Source organism: Plodia interpunctella, chromosome 29 (assembly GCF_027563975.2).
Source record: "Plodia interpunctella isolate USDA-ARS_2022_Savannah chromosome 29, ilPloInte3.2, whole genome shotgun sequence".
Taxonomy (NCBI): Eukaryota; Metazoa; Arthropoda; class Insecta; order Lepidoptera; family Pyralidae; genus Plodia; species Plodia interpunctella.
Window position 1 is genome coordinate 3,186,900 of NC_071322.1, and position 17,975 is coordinate 3,204,874.

Consider the following 17,975-nt stretch of genomic DNA (forward strand, 5'->3'; position numbering starts at 1 on the left):
CAATAGAGTGTTATCTCTATATCAGGATACACAGGAAGCGTCGTTATCAATATCAACACGCGATAGTGGCGAATGCAAAATGTATTATATGGGCTCGTACGTAAATTATTATTCACTAGCTTTCACCCGCGTAAATTTCCCTCAGGAACAGTTATTTTTCCGAGATGAAAAGTACCCTATGTCCTTCTCCACACTTCAAACTACATGTATGCAAAATTTCAAGAAGATTGGTTGAGTAGATAGAGCGTGAAGAGGTAACAAACAAACAAATTTACTTTCGCATTTATGATATTTATTCAAATTAAAAATTATTTATTCAGTTATTGACGTCAAAAAATAATTAAAACCAAATCCATCGGCGACTTCCAAAGCGCAGGTGAAGAAGCGTTTTATGTTTTGTCTCCTTTTGACAATTTCAAATATTATAGGTAAAGTGCAATAGTGACACAACATTTTAGGTTATTTATGAATAACAGGCTTATTATATAATTTTTACAACAATATAAATTAAAATCGTCCTTGTGGAAAATTACTTTTTGAGGTTAATAAATATTTTACTTTCCAATAAAACTAATATTGGATTTGTTTTGAACAAAATACAACAATATGAAGATTGTTTACATGTTAGTACTTGTAAGAAAAAAACGGAGTGTACCTTTATCGTTTATTATACATAACAACAGTTTTGTATATAAATACCATCACATAAAAACAGAGCGACATTTTCTCACAACCGTTTATATGTTTAATGAATACAAATGAGAGATATATACAATAAGATGACAATAAGTATTCCACAGTTAAGTATGTGTAGGTGACGGAATGTTGATAATACAAACAGCCATTTTAATTTTTAACGTCCCCACTACTGGGGCACTGGCCTTCCTTGTGGATGAGTATGGGCCATGACCCACCATGTGTTTTACAAGATAGACATAATATGTAAATTTTCAGTGATTTATATCTGTTCCCGCTATAACAACATATAGTAACAGAATAAAATCAATATGTATTTATGGGGGATCTTATCTCATACAACAAACATTAACTTTTTGGTGTTTTAATAGAAAATAGTACAGAACACTTAGGGCGTTTTTTTTATATAGGTACTAGTTTTCGCCTGCGGCTCCGCCCCCGTGAATTTCCCACAGGAGCAGTTATTTCTCTGGGATGAAAGGTACCCTATGTCCTTCTTTGTACCTCAAACTAATTAAATGTATGCTAAATTTCAAGAAGATTGTAAGATGTATGAATAGAAGAAGTTGACAAATCTTGAGATGTACCTAACAAGCAAACTTATTTTATCATTTATAAAATTATAGTTGGGATTATATAAAACTGGCTTTTGCCCATGGCTTCGCCCGCGTGATTTTTCATGGGAGCAGCAATTTTTCAGGATGAAATTTCATTTGTTCAAACTACATGTACCCAAAATTTCAAGACGATTGGTCAAGTAGATAGAGTGTGAAGAGGAAACAAACAAACTTACTTTCAGATTTATAATATTAGTTAGGATACAAGATCAGTCTTTTGGCGAAAAGTTTCCAATTTATTTACACATAAGGTTTACAACCCTGTGTTACCTAAAAAAATGTGGTCAGTGCTCTTACAAGGGAGCTAACATGGCTGATAACCAGTTGAAAAGAGACAAAGGTTGATTTCTAAAAAGTAATTATTGCTAAAAATTATATAAAAAACCTAATCAAGTCACTTTTATTTTATTGTGTTAAAGAGAACAGGCAGGTTACAATCAGACCAGATAAATCCAGTCTAGTCTGGATTTTAATGGAATAAACAAGATTCTGCCATGTTTTAATTCGAAACTAGATATTTAGTAATGCATATAATAAATAATAGGTAGGTACCCCCTATTATATGTACCTATGTGAACAATTCTTTAAATCTAAAAAATACTTTTTTGATAGCTAGCCAGCAATAAAAGTCACTAAGAAAATAATATTAAAAGTAATAAATAATAATAAAACTCTTTAGTTAAAATCTAATCAGTTTTATTTTCAGCCAAAGATCAGTTTTTCACTAAAGGAATCAGGATTTATAACACTTGCAACTTGCTTTTAGATTTAAAGCCCTTGTAACCCTAGAGTTTCTACTTTAAGAGGCAAGTGGTGGTCTATGATAATTACCATAGAGTTAGATTGGTAAACTAACTCATACGACATATTTTAGAATCCCACATATCTTTTAAAATAAAAAGTTTAATCACTCCACCATTGTTGCTTCATTAAAATAAATAACTCAAAATCATGCATAAACCATAATAAGCCAACAAAACAATGTAACATTAAGCTTATCTTTTCTATACACCAATTAATTAACTTCATAAGCGAATTTCCAATGCTCATTTGATACGAACACCAATAAAAATTATTGCACTTAAAGCCATAAAGATAATTTATCATGGTATTAATCCACCATTAAAGTCTAGACCATGAAATTAAGCTTTGAAATCCCGCGGAAAATTCAATTTATGGACAATTTTTTTTGTCATAGATCTAAACTAAATTACCTAGCTAATATTTCGTAATCCAATAAAATTATGTCAAATTACACGATCGACTTACCATGAGATGTTTTGTAACACTTTCCCTCGAACTCAATCAAAGCACTGTAGATACTTGTTATTATATAACGTAAATAAATATTAACACTGTTTTTGCAGTAATGTATTGAGTCAGGACCACAGTAAGTATTTAAAATGTTAATTGTATAGTTTCTAGGTCAAAAGTAGGCAGCACTTTATTTACAGTTAAAAATGATAATACGATGACTCAAAAATATTGATTGATTCAGAATTTTTAACACGTTTTTATCATTTATTCATGAATTGAAATGTTATTTCACAGAGTGTCACAGATGAAGATGAAATAAGGAAACTTCTAATTTATAGGCCAGTTACAGTTTGTCACATGATGTTGATTAATTTACTGCTTTACGACAAAAAATTCTCCATACGAGAGAGGTAGACAAGCTCTGCAAAGTGGCGAACGAAACGAAATTTATTTTTTGACAATCTGCTCGCTCGTCGAGAACCAATGGTCGAGAATCTTGTTTCAGAATTGACAGTTGACATTATTATCACAGTGTTACCATTTAATGTGTAAATGGAATTGTAATGGAAAAAACAAAATGGTAATGGAAACAAATCTATCAAATCAAATATTGTTATTACGAATATACCTATATATTAAGATACCAGAGCTAAGATCGCATACAAAAATGGGCATCCTCTCCAAGATCTGACGCTAATTTGTTGAGCCTTTATCAGCCCATGTCTGCTTCTGCGACTAACAGCGAGTCTGTGTGTTTTATACGGGCTGCACTTCGGCGAGTGTGACTCAGGAGTCGCATAATCTGATTAGTCTACCATTTCGCTATCAAAAACACGGCGCCGTTAAAGTCTGTGTGGTCGTAATTCCACCTCATCGTACCTCCTAATTTGGTTCATCTTATCTTTTCTGCTGCGAACTGCTGAGCTCCGCAAATCGATATTTCCCGAATCCTACTATATAGAACTTTCAAGGCGAGAGTGAATAGTAAGGTGAATAGGCATCATTTGAGCGTACCAGTAACACTTTAGACCTCATCTCTGCTTCACTGACTAATATAGTCAGTGGCCAAACACACTCAAAATATTATTCCTCCTGATTTTTGAAATTGAATATGGCAACATTTGTGAGTCAAATAAACATACCTACAAACATCTGATCATTCTGTTTTGACGTGTTGATAAAATTGTAAAAACCGCGTCGAATTATTGTATATACAAACAAATAAATACTTTCTTTACACAGGTGCCAAACTTGCTTTGCTTCTTTGTAACTCTAATCAGACAATTAAAAAATGCATTAGATTCCTTTAGGTACCATTTTTTCTAAACATAACCTAAAAATACAGTAAAGCCAGTTATTTCAGGTTTATTCCTCTAATTTTCCAGATATGGAGGACACAGAGCTGGATTCCTCGGAACTTGGCACTCGGGAATACTGGGAGAAAGCTTATAAAACTGAGATATCCAATTTTGATGATCACGGTGATTCTGGCGATGTGTGGTTCGGCGAAGACAGTGCACACAGGGTAATAGATTGGATATGTAAATGTGGAGTTGCGAGGGACACTCCTACTGTTGATTTAGGTTTGTACACTGTGCCAAAACTTTCAGTATCGTCAGTACCATAGTTCATCATACCAGAGTGATTTGAAGATATGCAAGTAATTGCCGGCAACACGTCTCCATTACCTGTAGTAACTATTTCCCATCATGTGTACCTGTAAAGGTAGATGTGAAATTGGTTGAATCTATACATGTAATAAACTAAGTCGGCTATGTCTGTACATAGGAGTATGGAAAAATAAATATGGGGTGTCTTTATGGGACTAATAGAAGCCAAGACAATTTTTATTTTTTTATTTTTGTTTGTGCATCTTGCAAAAACTACTGAATGGAATTTGATCTGAGTTTTCACAGTTATATAGCAGATGGTTTCATTGTGATATGTGACTTAGAACCTGAGATATTGACAAAAATAATTTAAATAGCGGACACACATAATAATTGCAATCAAAAGCTAGTAAGAAATAAGTAAATGTGGGCTGCTTGCTAAGTAGTAATTAAAATTCCAAACATTAAATAGAAATTAACCTTTTCCAGGCTGTGGTAACGGTTACACGTTGACAGAATTGGCGCGAGAAGGCTTCACTAATCTGCTGGGTGTGGACTACTGTCAGGAAGCTATCACATTAGCTGAGAAAGTGTCAAAGAAAGAGTTTCCTATTATTAAGTACAAAGTAAGTATGTCAGTCTGATACACAATGTTTATACAGAAATAAAAAATAATCAGTAACAAATACTAACATATGTAAAAGGAAATACAAATGTTGATTTATCAATTTGGTTATGGTCACGCTGTAAAAAGTAACAGAAATTGTTGAAAGGCATTAAAGAAAGGGCAATAACGTGACTTACCTTATGTCTTCACTTTGTGAAGTGTGTCGAAATGTGGGGTGAGGGAGTCTACTGCAAGAAATTTCTATGGAAATAAGTAGTACATTTGTACTTAAGTGTCCTATTTGTGACCCCAAGACAACTAGGGATGTTGACGACTGTGCGAAGTGGAGACAAAAAAGTAGGAAAGCCGACCCTGTGCTCCGACGGTTAATGGCCGAGGGAAAACTCTCAAATGAGAGTGAGAGTTGTGTACATATAAATAAATAAATATTTTAATATGCTTTTACTTTTTCATGAATAGGATGGTAAAGATAAAAATAACCAAATATGAAGTAACCCCATTATTAACAAAACACTTATACTTACTTTGAGCTAAAGTATGCTTCGTCACTATCGCACTTTACAAAATTTGGCATTGACAGAACGAGACAAAACATACTTTACAATTACAGATTTTCGATATAACAAAAGATGATGTAGCACACCTAGGTAGCAAATTTGGTGTGGTCCATGACAAAGGCACTTATGACGCGATCTGTTTAAACCCAGTCGACCCCAGGAAACATAGGGGGAAATACATAGACAAAGTGACGGAAATGATTGATAAAAATGGTGAGTTTTTTTTTCTAATCTATGGCATGATGAATATAATGATTACGTAACTAAAGGAGATACCTACCTATTAATTTAGACAATCCTTATCTTTACATATTATAAAACAAAGTCTTCTACCACGTCTGTTTGTCTGTTCGCGATATACCTATAAAATTACTGTACGGATTTTCATGCAGTTTTCACAAATATATAGTGTGGTTCCTGTGGAAGGTTTAGGTGTATAATTTATTATGGTTTTACCCGAGCGAAGCCGGGACGGGCCGCTAGTATAATATAATTTTCGAAAACAATTGGGGATCTCTTGAGCAAGTCTGTACTCTCTCTCTCATAAAATAAACGTGTTTCCGGTTTCTTCCTCAGCCGTATACTGTACTAATGACTACAATTTATTGTAGTTGGTATGTAGAGATGAACATAAACATTTTGTTTTTTTTTACAGGTTTATTCGTAATCACGTCTTGCAACTGGACAGAAGAAGAATTAATAAAACACTTCTCAGAGAAATTGAAACTCAAATGCATTATACCATCGCCCCAATTTAAATTTGGCGGGAAAGTGGGCAGTGTTGTGTCTTCCGTTGTTTTTGAAAATAAATAAATATTTCTTATTCTTTCGTCTTTCTTTTCGAGTGTGTTATTCATCATTATAAGACCACAGTTGTTGCTAACATTGCTGCCAGATTTTATTTTAGTCGCAGATAATAACAATAAAGGCATATGACATGAGTGTCACATATACACTAGTACTGGAAGTATTGCAAGTATAATCTGTGACACTAGTGAAATTAAAATGTCAACCAGTGTGCAGATTTCTAGTGGACGTCTAAAAAAACTGTTATGTATGTGTTAGATTGGTATATAGATTCGAACCTTGACCTTTCGATCCAGGCGAACGGTTTTAACCATTGGACCACCACCGTTTCGATTTATAATTGTTGTTTATATTATTATAGATCAGAATAGCAGTTTTCATTTATATCTAGAATAATACTGAAGCCTGCACCTGCACTCACTGATAAGAGCTTTTTGATGCATTTAGTTATACTCGTCCGTCGTAGATTTCTACGTTTTTGGCATATTTGTCTGGTGGTCTTTTGAATCTTTGAACTTATAACTTCTATTATTTGTCATAAATTTTTGGAAAAAGAAGTCAATTGTAACTTCAACTTCACATGAGTGACAGTGACAGCCAATGACAAAAATAAATAGTGAATATGGGAGAAAATCTTTGAAAAAATTTTCATTTCTTTCAAAAAAATATTTTTTCAACAGATTTCTCTTTTATGTAGGCACAAATTTTCATAATTTATTTAGCTAAATACTTCGGTTATTTGAGATTTGCTAGGAGAATGGCTCCTGATCACTCCCCGTGTATCTTCTGTAGTATAGTTAATAAGCTGACAGACACTGAAATATTATATGAAGATGAGGAAATATGTGTTTTTCGCGATATAAAGCCAGCTAGTAGATTTCATATATTGACTGTGCCTAAAAGACACATCGAAGACGCTAAATCGCTTGCACCTGCTGATAAAGAGCTTGGTAAGTCAATTAAGTATACCCACAGTACTTAGGAAGGCCCCAGTTGCAGTTGTTTAAACTCCCTTATCCCCCTAAAATGAATGATGAGAAAGCATTGAACAGCAAAAATCGTTCATAAGGTAGTTTACATGTGGAATTTCACATATTACTTAATATTTCATGTATATCAGGATTAGAAGTATTAAAGATTATTCCCTTCAACACTTCCTCTTTATAATATAAGCTTAAACTAAAATTGTTTTAAATTTTAAGTTGTAAATATGCTGAGGATAGCTCGGGAACTGGTAGAAAAACACAATTTGTCAGTAACTGACTCACGATTTGGATACCACTGGCCACCGTTCCGGAGTGTGAAGCATCTCCATTTGCACACTATTGCTCCGGAATCGGAAATGGGATTCATGTCCCGTTTGATATTCAAAAAGGATTCATATTGGTTTGTTTCGGTAAGTACCTATAAATTTATTTTATGTTTTAATGTAATTTTATTGAAATATTAAAAAAAATTCAAAGGTGCATTCAAAAACTTCAACCCTTATCGTCCCTTGTTAGTACAGGATAAGAGACAGTGGAAACAATTGAATCTAATAAGATTTTCTTTGTTTCAGCCCGATTACGTAGTTTCCAGATTGGGATGAGAAAACTAAAATTATGGATATTTTTTGTGAAATATTATTTAGGTAATGGTGTTAATGCATTAAGGTTGATGGAAATGTCAAATATTTTTATTTAAACTTTACCAAAATGTTTACCAAAGAGTTCCTAGGCCACAAAGTGGGCAACGCGTGTGTGACACCACTACTGTTGCAGGCTGTTGCTTGATAGGCTGTGGTGACCACTTACCACAAGGAGGGCCGCATGACTGTTTGGTAGTATAGAAAATGGATGGACGATAGAAATTTTAAAAACATTGTTTACCAGTCAACCTTTGGGAAAAAGCGATTAATGTTTAAAATTAATATCAACCAATATAGTGTATTCAAGGGCTATTATTATTATTATTTGTATCTCCTTTTGAGATTCACGGCACTAAGTCCGGTCCTTTGAGAGGCTTGCGTGGGGATATGGATCCAACACGTAGAGGCCCTTTGGAGAATTTTGATGTTGTGTAGGTCTCCCGCCAAGACCCGCTCCCGGATATACCAATGAAATGATATGCCCATGAGCAGGTCTCGGCGGGAGTGTGAACTATTGCAGAATAATGGATAGAAGTACTGGTCTATAGAATGAAATTTGGATGGACTGAGAATGGGCTTATTATTATTATTATTATTTATATTTATCTTCCATTCCATTAGAAGCAATTTTAAGGTTAATACACTAAAGAAAAAAATGTTCACTTATTTGAAAAATAAATGCCTCTAATTAAAATATTAAAATTTGTTTAATTTTTTCTCGTGAATTTGTATGACAGATTTGCGCCTAACTGACCTTTAAGCGGCTAAAAACTATAATCTGACAATAGTGTTAATAATTAACACACTCGAATAGAAAGAATTAGTGATAATCACAGTGTCTTCCTCAACCATGACATTGGCAAAATCATCGTTTAGCTAAACGAAGGAAGTCATGAAGGACTTATTAGTCGAAATTGAGTCACAGATGTTGATGTCCAATGTCCACAGTTCATGTGGAATATTATACTATAGACTGAGTTATAAATATATCGTATCAAACGAATTACGTATGGCATGACGTAGATACCTATGACGTCAACAACAAAGTCATGTGCGAGTGGGTCTCGCGCCCTGAGGGTTCCGTGAAATTAGTTATTTTTTTGTCATGGAAAGTATTTGATATCATTGACTTCCTTCTATGTGTTGAGATAATGGTTCCATTCAAAGTTATCAGCGTTATCTTCAATAAATTATTGTGGGGGATAACAGATAAGCTGATACATTCCTTTGTCACCTTGTTATTACAAACTTTATCTCTCAAATTGAAATTAATGTTAAAGTACTGTAATATTAAGTGTGACAATAAAGATTTTTTATTTTTTTGAAGTATGAGCCCTAAAATTAAAATAGAAACAAATATAATATATATTTATTTAAACAATAGACATATATACAAGTATGGCAAGACTACTAAATATAATATTATAACTATAGTCACCATGCTGTTACGATATAGTTATTTATTACAGAGTTATTTCTATTTCACAGTTACAAATACAATTCAAATTGAGAGTACATTGCACATACGTAATTTGCAGACTTCAGTTATATTGAATTAAAAATAACTCTGTGTACATATAAAAATACTGAATTTATACGATACACATTTCCCCTATTTTTCGATTGTGCGTTTAATAAGCAGACAAACTGTGACCGTCAAAATCAAAAGAGACCTTATGGCGGCTGGCACTAAGAGCTTTATTGCCGTTGTTCGAATACAAAACAACGGCAATAATGGCGAAAGTGCCGGGCGCCATAAGGTCCCTTTTGATTTGGACGACCACAATTGATACGTTTTACGTCAACATCGTACACTCGATATCAGTCATTTAGTCTATTTGTACAGTCGATAGCACATCAACCCAGACAAATTAATTACAAATTCGCCCGTTGTTTCCGCCGCTTGGAGGTCAATTTTCTTGAACAATATACAAAATGTAATGTGTTATCTACTCGTAAAACAGTAACCTCGCATGTCCTAGGATGTGATTGACCTTCCAACCAAGGCGCATAGTCGATTGACTACTAAACCAAGAAGTGTGATGAACCACAATAAGACGACACATGAGTTATTAAATACAAATTTCTTGTAATTCTGAAGTACGATGTTGAAAACTTTTTTTCTTAGATTTGTACATAATTTAGAACTACGAAATATATGTATAAAATCTAACTAGATATATGCTTTTAAATAATGATTATATATATAGGTTAAATGCGACTTGATATCACTATGTTACAAGTATTTGTTTACATGTAGTTTTTTTTTAAACACCAATAACCTCGCAGCATTTGAAAGTTGACATCATGAAACTTTTTAAAGTTTTTATTATCCTGTCTTTACATTAGTATTTCCATGTTAGCGCTTTCGCGTAAACGCCTTCCCCTCACCCACTTCCCCCTTCCCCGCCTGGGCCGAGTTCAACATTGAGTGTTAACATTAAAACGGATAGAGGTTTATTTAAATATGACGATAAAATTCAACGAATTAACATAACTCGACGAACATAGGTCGTTAGTTTTTGTCTTGCGTGGTTAATGGTGATTTAAAATAACCCTGTATACTTAGTAATAACACAGCAACTGGACAATATATTAAATTGTTACCTTATAGGAAAAACTTGACGGTTATATATTTCAAAGGAATGTTTTTTTACAATTTTCTAACCTTGTCCGGTGCTTTCTACCATATTACATACACAAATACATAATACCTACATAAATATTTGTTTTACAAACCTTAAAATTATAAAATAAATTATTTTTTTACCCAATCACATAACTTCATAATTTTTTTTCGTAATTATAACATTTTATATTATTGTTAATCTATGTGATGTTGTAATATACAAAGTGCTTTTATCAAGGTTCCGCTTTTTCCTTTTGAGGTACGGACCCCTAAAAATAATAGGAATGTTATGATCTGCCCCCTACGTACTAAAAAAAACACCATCAATTAAAAATAACAAACAAAAAAATATATATTTTCGAAATTAATTTTTTTAATTTAAATGTTAATGATTTTAAAAATCGTTATTATAATTGTTCATGCAATATAAATATCGAACGTAAATAAAATGTCATGTTTTAACTACACTCAATTTTTTCTTACGATTTCTAACATGTAGACAAACAATCTCCACAGTACAGCTGCATTTTGTAGAAAATAAATAGAATATAAGTTCTAAAGAATTATTACCCAAATTTCCTAAAAAGTCTATTATAATATAGCAATAAAACCATAAATATAAAAAGACACGGTTCGATTGTTTACATAACAAGATTTGTAAGAAAAAAACTGGGTTTACAAACCTAAATTGTACCTTGCCTAATAAGACCCTGTCTATTTAAAAATATTTTTTTGCCAACTAATACTTATACTAATAGTATTTAATTATAAATTTTGAATGATACAAAAACTAAATTTTAAACGAATATTTTTCATAAATAATCGACATTTTTCTCAATTTTTAAATTATTATCAGTGTTAAAATAGATTTCCCTAATAAATATAGCCACCGTTGTTTCAGATATAATTAGTGCCAATAAATAGATAATTTGTGCCAATTGATATTTTTTCTAAATAAATAATATCTTTTGACAAATAATACATACATATGTGCGGTATTTTTTCTTGAGTACAATTATACCAAAAGATTCTAATGTATTATAGTTTTCCATTGCACAATGTGGTCACATCGACTACACGACTATTTTTCGATTGTGCGTTTAATAAGCAGACACATTTTGGTAGCCATATTAGCCAAAGATACTTTCTGTCAAAAAAGTGACGAAAAATCCTGACGGCTGGGAACACTGGGCGTTTAGCAACCAATATTAACCATTCTATTTGGTATTGCAATGGTATAAAACGTAGTCCGTCAAAAATCCGCTTTTCTTTACAGTCTGTAAATTGAATGCTACTCTAAATAAAATTACGCAAGTACATATTTTTGTCGAGGCGTGGCGTGAAATCACAAAATTATCGTACAGATTATTTTAGGCCGTGATTAAAACAACAAATGATAACAACATATCTAATCTAACCGCCACATCCTTCTAATAAAGCTGAATCAATTGCAAGCTATACTAACTTAGATTGAATCTTTTTTTAATATGCGCGCATCATCCACCGCAAAATATATTAAGCTCTAAAAATTAAAAATTTAAATGCTGTTTTGAATATCGGTATCGGATATGCAGACTTTTTATTATGTTTTGGTTTGTATATTTTCACAAAATTGGCGGGCACAAGACACCAGACGACGAAGATAACAGTCTCACCACGATGTTAGATTCCAATGGGCACACTATACGTAATATGTATTTGATATAATGTATTTGACACCTTAAAATATATGTACCAATCCAAAAGTATGTTTATAAGTAACTCAATGACACTAACACTCTGCTAGTGTCATTGACAATATCCATTCTTAAAGAATCTGTTAGTAACAGATTCTGTAATAGGGATAGGATTATCAGCACTCATTTCACGGTGGCTATTTTATGATTTTACTAAGCTATACACTAACGGCAAACAGTTGCTCCACTTTAGCGGTTTCGACATACATTGACGGTTATTCCTTGCAGTAAAACAAAAGGTCACATACTACGCAACGTACGTCCACCCGCGTCGGTATCTATATAGAAGTGGCATATTATATTACAGTTTCTACATTATTAACATTTATTTTAGAGAATGCAATAGGTCTACTTTATGGACCAATTGGCAATAAATTAAAAACATAGCCGTGTTTGTTAATAGTACTATAAAAAGTAGACTGTTTAACAGTTTCTCGACTTCGATAGTGGTGTTTAAAACCACTATGGTTAAGGGCTACAATCGCTCACAGTAACTCCCATTGGCCTGGCTGGAGTTAAGGTACACTAAATAACCTAGTACAACAGCGACTGCTGTCATGAAGAGCGTTAAAAACTGGAAAATTTTAAGCCGTTTCACATCTCTGTGTAGGAATTCGTAGTTTGATTGCAAATTATTCAATGCGTTTGTAACCGAATCATGTTTCTCGAGACTTTTGCCGTCCAATACGGTCCCGTTCGTGATATCCTTGTCGGGGAACTGACATTTAAGACGGTACTCATCTACTTTACTGCCTGTTGAATTTTGCCAGACGTCAGCCAGTTCTTTAGTCGTTAAATCCGTTTTCGGAATCTGCACAGACATGACAAGGAATCTATCTTTCGTCACTGAACGCAATTGGAATCCCGGTTGAACGACGATGATAACTGTTTGTGTAGAACCACTTGGTAACATGCCCGAACTAGGACGCACACGGAATTTTTCAGGAGACGTTGTTCTTATTTTGAATGACACCGCATTTTCGTCCATATTTGTTATGGTAAATTGGCCAGATATCTCATCATTATCATTCTTGAATATTATTGTATCATGAGGATTTAAACGTAGCATTTCACCAGGAGAATGACCGTCACCCTGCTCCGCAAATGTAACCTTTTTTTGATTGTGTTCAGCAGTTCTGTTTTCAGGGATAAATTCAAATTGATAAGCATCTTTACCTCCCCAACACAAAAGTGCTTGTTCAGGAGCAACCACATCTTTTAAATTGTCTTTAGTACAGAATTTCATTTTTTCCACAGCCTTCGCAGGCAACAACGATTTGACAACTTTGAAAGCGGCAGACAACACCCATGGCATTTGATAAATTACAATATAATTTAAAAAGTACGGATAGTACAGTTTGAACATGCTAATCAAATATTTTATTAACTCCATATCCATATTTCCTAGGCCACATCCTTCCATATCGAAAAATAAAGTGACTTTTTTACCATTCTCCTCTCTTTCTATTCTATCCAGCCAGTAAATTATAACTTTTTTAATATCCTCAAAAACCTTTTGACCTTTGACGTGCATTTTTGCTTTTACGATCAAAAGTAGGCTTCCATCTACGTCTCTGCCTCTTGGAAAAAATGTACCTTCTTTTACGTAGTCAAGTCGTACTGTGGTTTCATTAATATCGTTAGCGCCGACAGTTTTTCTCCACAGCATAATGTCCCAGAGCATATCAGAGGCTTGCTTAAGGTCATTATCCACGTGAATCAGTATTCTGTTCAAGTATTTATCATCTTTTACCCGTTCCAAGTCCAAAGAATGGAATTCGCCCGGTGGATTTGGAATGCCTTCTTTCATTCGATTTTCGAAGGCCGATCGCAACTCCGCTACTGTGGCCATGTTATTATATTGGACAATTAATATATTAGTGAAAAATTATGTACTCACATCGATTCCAATGATTTTTTTAATAATAAAGAATTGCAGCCACTCACACACGGGACAAAAACAATTTCCTTGAATGATGGTGATTGAAGAATCAAGAATGACATTGACATGACATTTGTTCTTGTTGACAGCAGAGTGTTACATCACTTGATTTGAGTACTTAGTGTTGCAACTAAGCTATAGTGTGACAAGCAGCACAGCAAGCATTTTGTATTTGTACCTATATTTAGAAAAATTACGTAGGTACATCATTGGTGACTTTGATAATAAGACAAATATTAGAATGTTAAATTTGTGGATAATAACGCAAGTTGTATTTATATACTTTCTGTACCCAACTGTATTTATGAGATTAAGATGTAAATCCATAGACAATTAGAACATTACATTGTAAATCATATAATTAAATGGCTCTTTTTGATTTTTATATGAGCGGCCTTGTTTGGGGTAGGTATTCTCCGAAAATACTGCGTTTACGTATCAAAATATTCGATCCTACTTACGAATTATTTGACGTTAAAGGTCTATTATTATATGCATTTTAGGAGGGATCTTTACATTTTTAATGTAATTTTTATTCACACAATGCTTACACGTTATGGGAAAAAGACAATATATGGAAGTTAGTAACCTGCTTCGTGTTTGTATGTATTGTGATAGGTCAGGAATAATTATACATATACGGTGACTACAGGAACCTATTTATTTACCTCGCAATGAATGAGACAGAGAGGTCGGGCTACCGATGAAACAAATAGCAATACTATCCTTGCATAAAAGGTTCTTCGGAGTACTCAAGTCTGACTTCAATATTTACTACCAAGCAACCAAAATAGAAAATGATACTTTTCAGTTAGACCTGGGTCTGGTCTAACTGAAAAGTATCATTTTCTATTTTTCAATGATCGATCCCAGGACTCCTGTGTTGCAGTGAAGCAGTCCAAGATGACCATAAGGCACAGAGGTCGTTAAATTGAAATTGATATATTGCTCTGAGCATGAATCAATTATATAACATGAGAAATAGATTTTATAAAAGCGAATTATTGATATTTTCAAGCATAACATGATATTGAGATTTACAATCATATTACATATTACAATGAATTTGGATGTCAAAACCAATAACCCAAAGCGTAGTGAAAAAAAAAACAACGCAAGGGCGCATTAACCTTGGCATCATTGGATATTTTAATACATTAATTTACATAAGTAATGCAAAAAGTACGGACATTGTTCATAATTGACGTAAAAATTACAATATACTAACTATATACCTACCTACATAAAATAACGAATATGAAAGTCCGAGGAATACCTACCTTGAAACATAAAACACGTAAAATCTCATTCTTTCTTTTTTTATACGCTGCATACACGATACGCGGAAAAGAGACAGCTTGTGGACGTTAGTAACGTGCTACGTCTGTTAAGAAAGTGAAGAAATCAAAAGAAGAAACAACCAATCTTGACCATTATTGTTGGAATTTTTGCCGAACTACCTTTTTGCCATTGCAGGCAAAAAAGGTAGTTCGGTAAAAATTCGTTTTCTTCACTTTCTTGACAAACTGTACGTGTTTTTATGTTTCGTAGTAGGCTTTCAGGGTAGTTATGTACCTATGATACCTTGTGATAGGGTAGATGACATATAACTTAATAGAACAGTGAAAAAATCACTGTGATAATGCCACAATGCTTTTAAAAATAAAATCAAACATTTTACATTTGTCCAAACGCTCTAAGATAATACTGAATGACTTAAACAAGTCACAACTAGGCAATACGTGAGCAAAAAAGCTATGTTTGTTCGACAACTACCTTATAACCATGGATTTAAAAGTACTTGTACGGAGTACCTACTAATTCCATGCTTATAACATTGCGTTTCTGGTGATGATATTATATTAAAACTTGTTAGTTTTATTTTATGGTGCTGTTTATTTATTTTATTTTATTATTTTTGAAAATTAATTTTGCAACCAACTTTAATTGTTATAATGATCCAGCTGCATTATTACAGTCAATGAATTATCACAATGATATATGATATGATAAGTGTTTCTTAGTTTCAACATGTCATTAAAAATCGACACTATGCACGTAATCACAGCGCTCGCCGTCTGAATCAGTGTTGTATATCAAATAGGTCAGAATCATGGCTATTGACGATAAGAAAAGTGTAGCATATTGGAATTTCTGTAGCCTGGCGATATCTCTGCGCAGTGCATCGTAGTTTGATTGCAATGAATTTGTAATCGATACCTGTTTGGCTATTCCATTCGAAATGCTCCCGTTGGACGTCACCATCTGTGGGAATTGACATTTGAGACGATATTCATCCACTTTACTGTCAGACGAATTCTGCCAAATATCGGCCATTTCTGTTGCTGTTAGATCAGGTTTTGGTAACTGTATCGACATGACAAGGAATCTGTCTTTTGAGCCTGTGTTTTGTTGTACACTCGGCTGCACTAAAATTTGTACCGTTTGCACTGCGCCGCTTGCCAACAGTCCTGAACTAGGACGCACACGGAATTTCTCCGGAGACGTTGTTCTTATTTTAAATGATACGGCATTGTCGTCCATATTTGTTATTGTGAACTGGCCAGTTAGATCGTCGTTGACATTTTTAAATATGACAGTGTCATGAGGATTCAGACGTAGCATTTCGCCAGGGGAATGTGTGTCGTCGTCATCTGAAAATGTTACTTTTCTATTGTCAGTCGTATTTTCGGGAACAAACTCGAATACATACGGATCGTTGCCTCCCCAACATGTCAAAGCTTGGTCAGGAGGCACTATAGTTTTCAAGTTGTCTCGGTTCAACGATTTCAATATGTCTATCCCTTTCGCTGGCAACAATGTTTTGACAATTTTAAAAACAGCGTTCAATATCCACGGCATTTGGTATATGACAATGTAATTCATGAAATTAGGGTAGAATGTTTCGAATAAACTTATCAAGAACTTAATGAGTTCCATATCAACATTTCCCATACCACAACCTTCCATGTCGAAAAACAAAGTGATTTTTCCTACATGATTCTCTTCTCTATCAATTCTTTCAAGCCAGTAAATCAAAATTCTTTTTATGTCATTAAAATCTTTTTGACCTCTAACGTGCAATTTGTTTTTTATTATCAAAAGTACGCCGCCATCTTTGTCCCTGCCTCTTGGAAAAAAAACACCTTCTTTTAAATAGTCCAATCGTATGTTACTCTCGTTTATTTGATTGGCGCCAACCGTTTTTCTCCAAAGCATAATTTCCCAGAGCATATTTGAGGCCTTCTTCAAATCACGATCTTGATGATCCAGTACTTTATTTAAATACTTATCGTCTTTTATTAATTCTAAGTCCTGTGGATCGAATTCACCTGGAGGATTCGGAATTCCCTGTTTCATTCGCTTTTCGAATGCAGATCTCAAATCGTCTGGAGTCGCCATTTTGACTTTTCGTTGTCAAAACTTCTAGGACTCACAGTGATTTTAATTATATTGGTTTTGAAACCAGTTCGAAACCAATTTGAATCGTGATAATTGATTATCACGATCTGTTTGAAAAAAAAAACAACTCACGCTCAAGATACAAGTAACCTTCTCTTCGGCAGTCGGGTAAAAACTATTTGAATGCACGAAGTTTAAAAATAGTCAAAACAATAGCGCGCGTAAAGTGACATGACAGATATGATAATCTTAAATTAGTGTCGCCAACACAAGACGCAAAATGTTACAGCGCATAAAAAAAGTTAGTTTTGAAAATCCTTCTTATTATTTTGTGTTGATTTTGTCGAAAATGCAATAAAAAAAATCCTACTAATAGTATAGGTAAATGCGAAAGTTTGTGAGGATGAATATGAACGTTTGTATGTTTGTTACTCTTTCACGCAAAATCTACTGATCGGATTTGGTAC

General features: G+C 33.7%; 5 protein-coding genes across 9 annotated transcripts in view; 2 read left to right on the forward strand and 3 right to left on the reverse strand.

Moving 5' to 3' along the window:
- Nucleotides 1-3,557, reverse strand: part of Mgat2 (Mannosyl (alpha-1,6-)-glycoprotein beta-1,2-N-acetylglucosaminyltransferase) — a 36,667-nt gene extending 33,110 nt beyond the window's left edge. For all 4 annotated transcript variants that reach the window (XM_053766711.1, XM_053766709.1, XM_053766710.1 and 1 more), the window contains exon 1: nucleotides 2,583-3,557. The gene's annotated coding sequence lies outside the window, so the exon portion shown is untranslated. The remainder of the gene's footprint in view (nucleotides 1-2,582) is intronic.
- Nucleotides 3,558-3,686: 129 nt separating this feature from the next.
- LOC128682159 (uncharacterized protein) lies at nucleotides 3,687-6,190 on the forward strand. 2 transcript variants are annotated; one of them, XM_053766731.1, is made up of 5 exons: nucleotides 3,687-3,812; nucleotides 3,956-4,153; nucleotides 4,670-4,806; nucleotides 5,419-5,578; nucleotides 6,021-6,190. In XM_053766731.1, exons 2-5 carry the CDS (start codon nucleotides 3,958-3,960, stop codon nucleotides 6,176-6,178), a joined length of 651 nt encoding a protein of 216 aa, XP_053622706.1. In that variant the 5' UTR covers nucleotides 3,687-3,812; nucleotides 3,956-3,957; the 3' UTR covers nucleotides 6,179-6,190. The 2 variants fall into 2 exon arrangements, with proteins under 2 accessions (XP_053622706.1, XP_053622707.1); XM_053766732.1 differs by having other exon boundaries at nucleotides 3,745-3,880.
- A 564-nt stretch (nucleotides 6,191-6,754) lies between these two features.
- LOC128682161 (adenosine 5'-monophosphoramidase HINT3-like) lies at nucleotides 6,755-8,499 on the forward strand. Its single transcript, XM_053766734.2, has 3 exons — nucleotides 6,755-7,122; nucleotides 7,375-7,568; nucleotides 7,731-8,499. Exons 1-3 carry the CDS (start codon nucleotides 6,930-6,932, stop codon nucleotides 7,758-7,760), a joined length of 417 nt encoding a protein of 138 aa, XP_053622709.1. The 5' UTR covers nucleotides 6,755-6,929; the 3' UTR covers nucleotides 7,761-8,499.
- Nucleotides 8,500-9,154: 655 nt separating this feature from the next.
- Nucleotides 9,155-14,876, reverse strand: LOC128682149 (motile sperm domain-containing protein 2-like). The gene has a single exon (XM_053766713.2). It carries the CDS (start codon nucleotides 14,014-14,016, stop codon nucleotides 12,640-12,642), a length of 1,377 nt encoding a protein of 458 aa, XP_053622688.1. The 5' UTR covers nucleotides 14,017-14,876; the 3' UTR covers nucleotides 9,155-12,639.
- Nucleotides 14,877-15,982: 1,106 nt separating this feature from the next.
- Nucleotides 15,983-17,707, reverse strand: LOC128682155 (motile sperm domain-containing protein 2-like). The gene has a single exon (XM_053766723.2). The coding sequence runs from the start codon at nucleotides 17,506-17,508 to the stop codon at nucleotides 16,144-16,146; it is 1,365 nt and encodes a 454-aa protein (XP_053622698.1). The 5' UTR covers nucleotides 17,509-17,707; the 3' UTR covers nucleotides 15,983-16,143.
- Nucleotides 17,708-17,975: the final 268 nt, after the last annotated feature.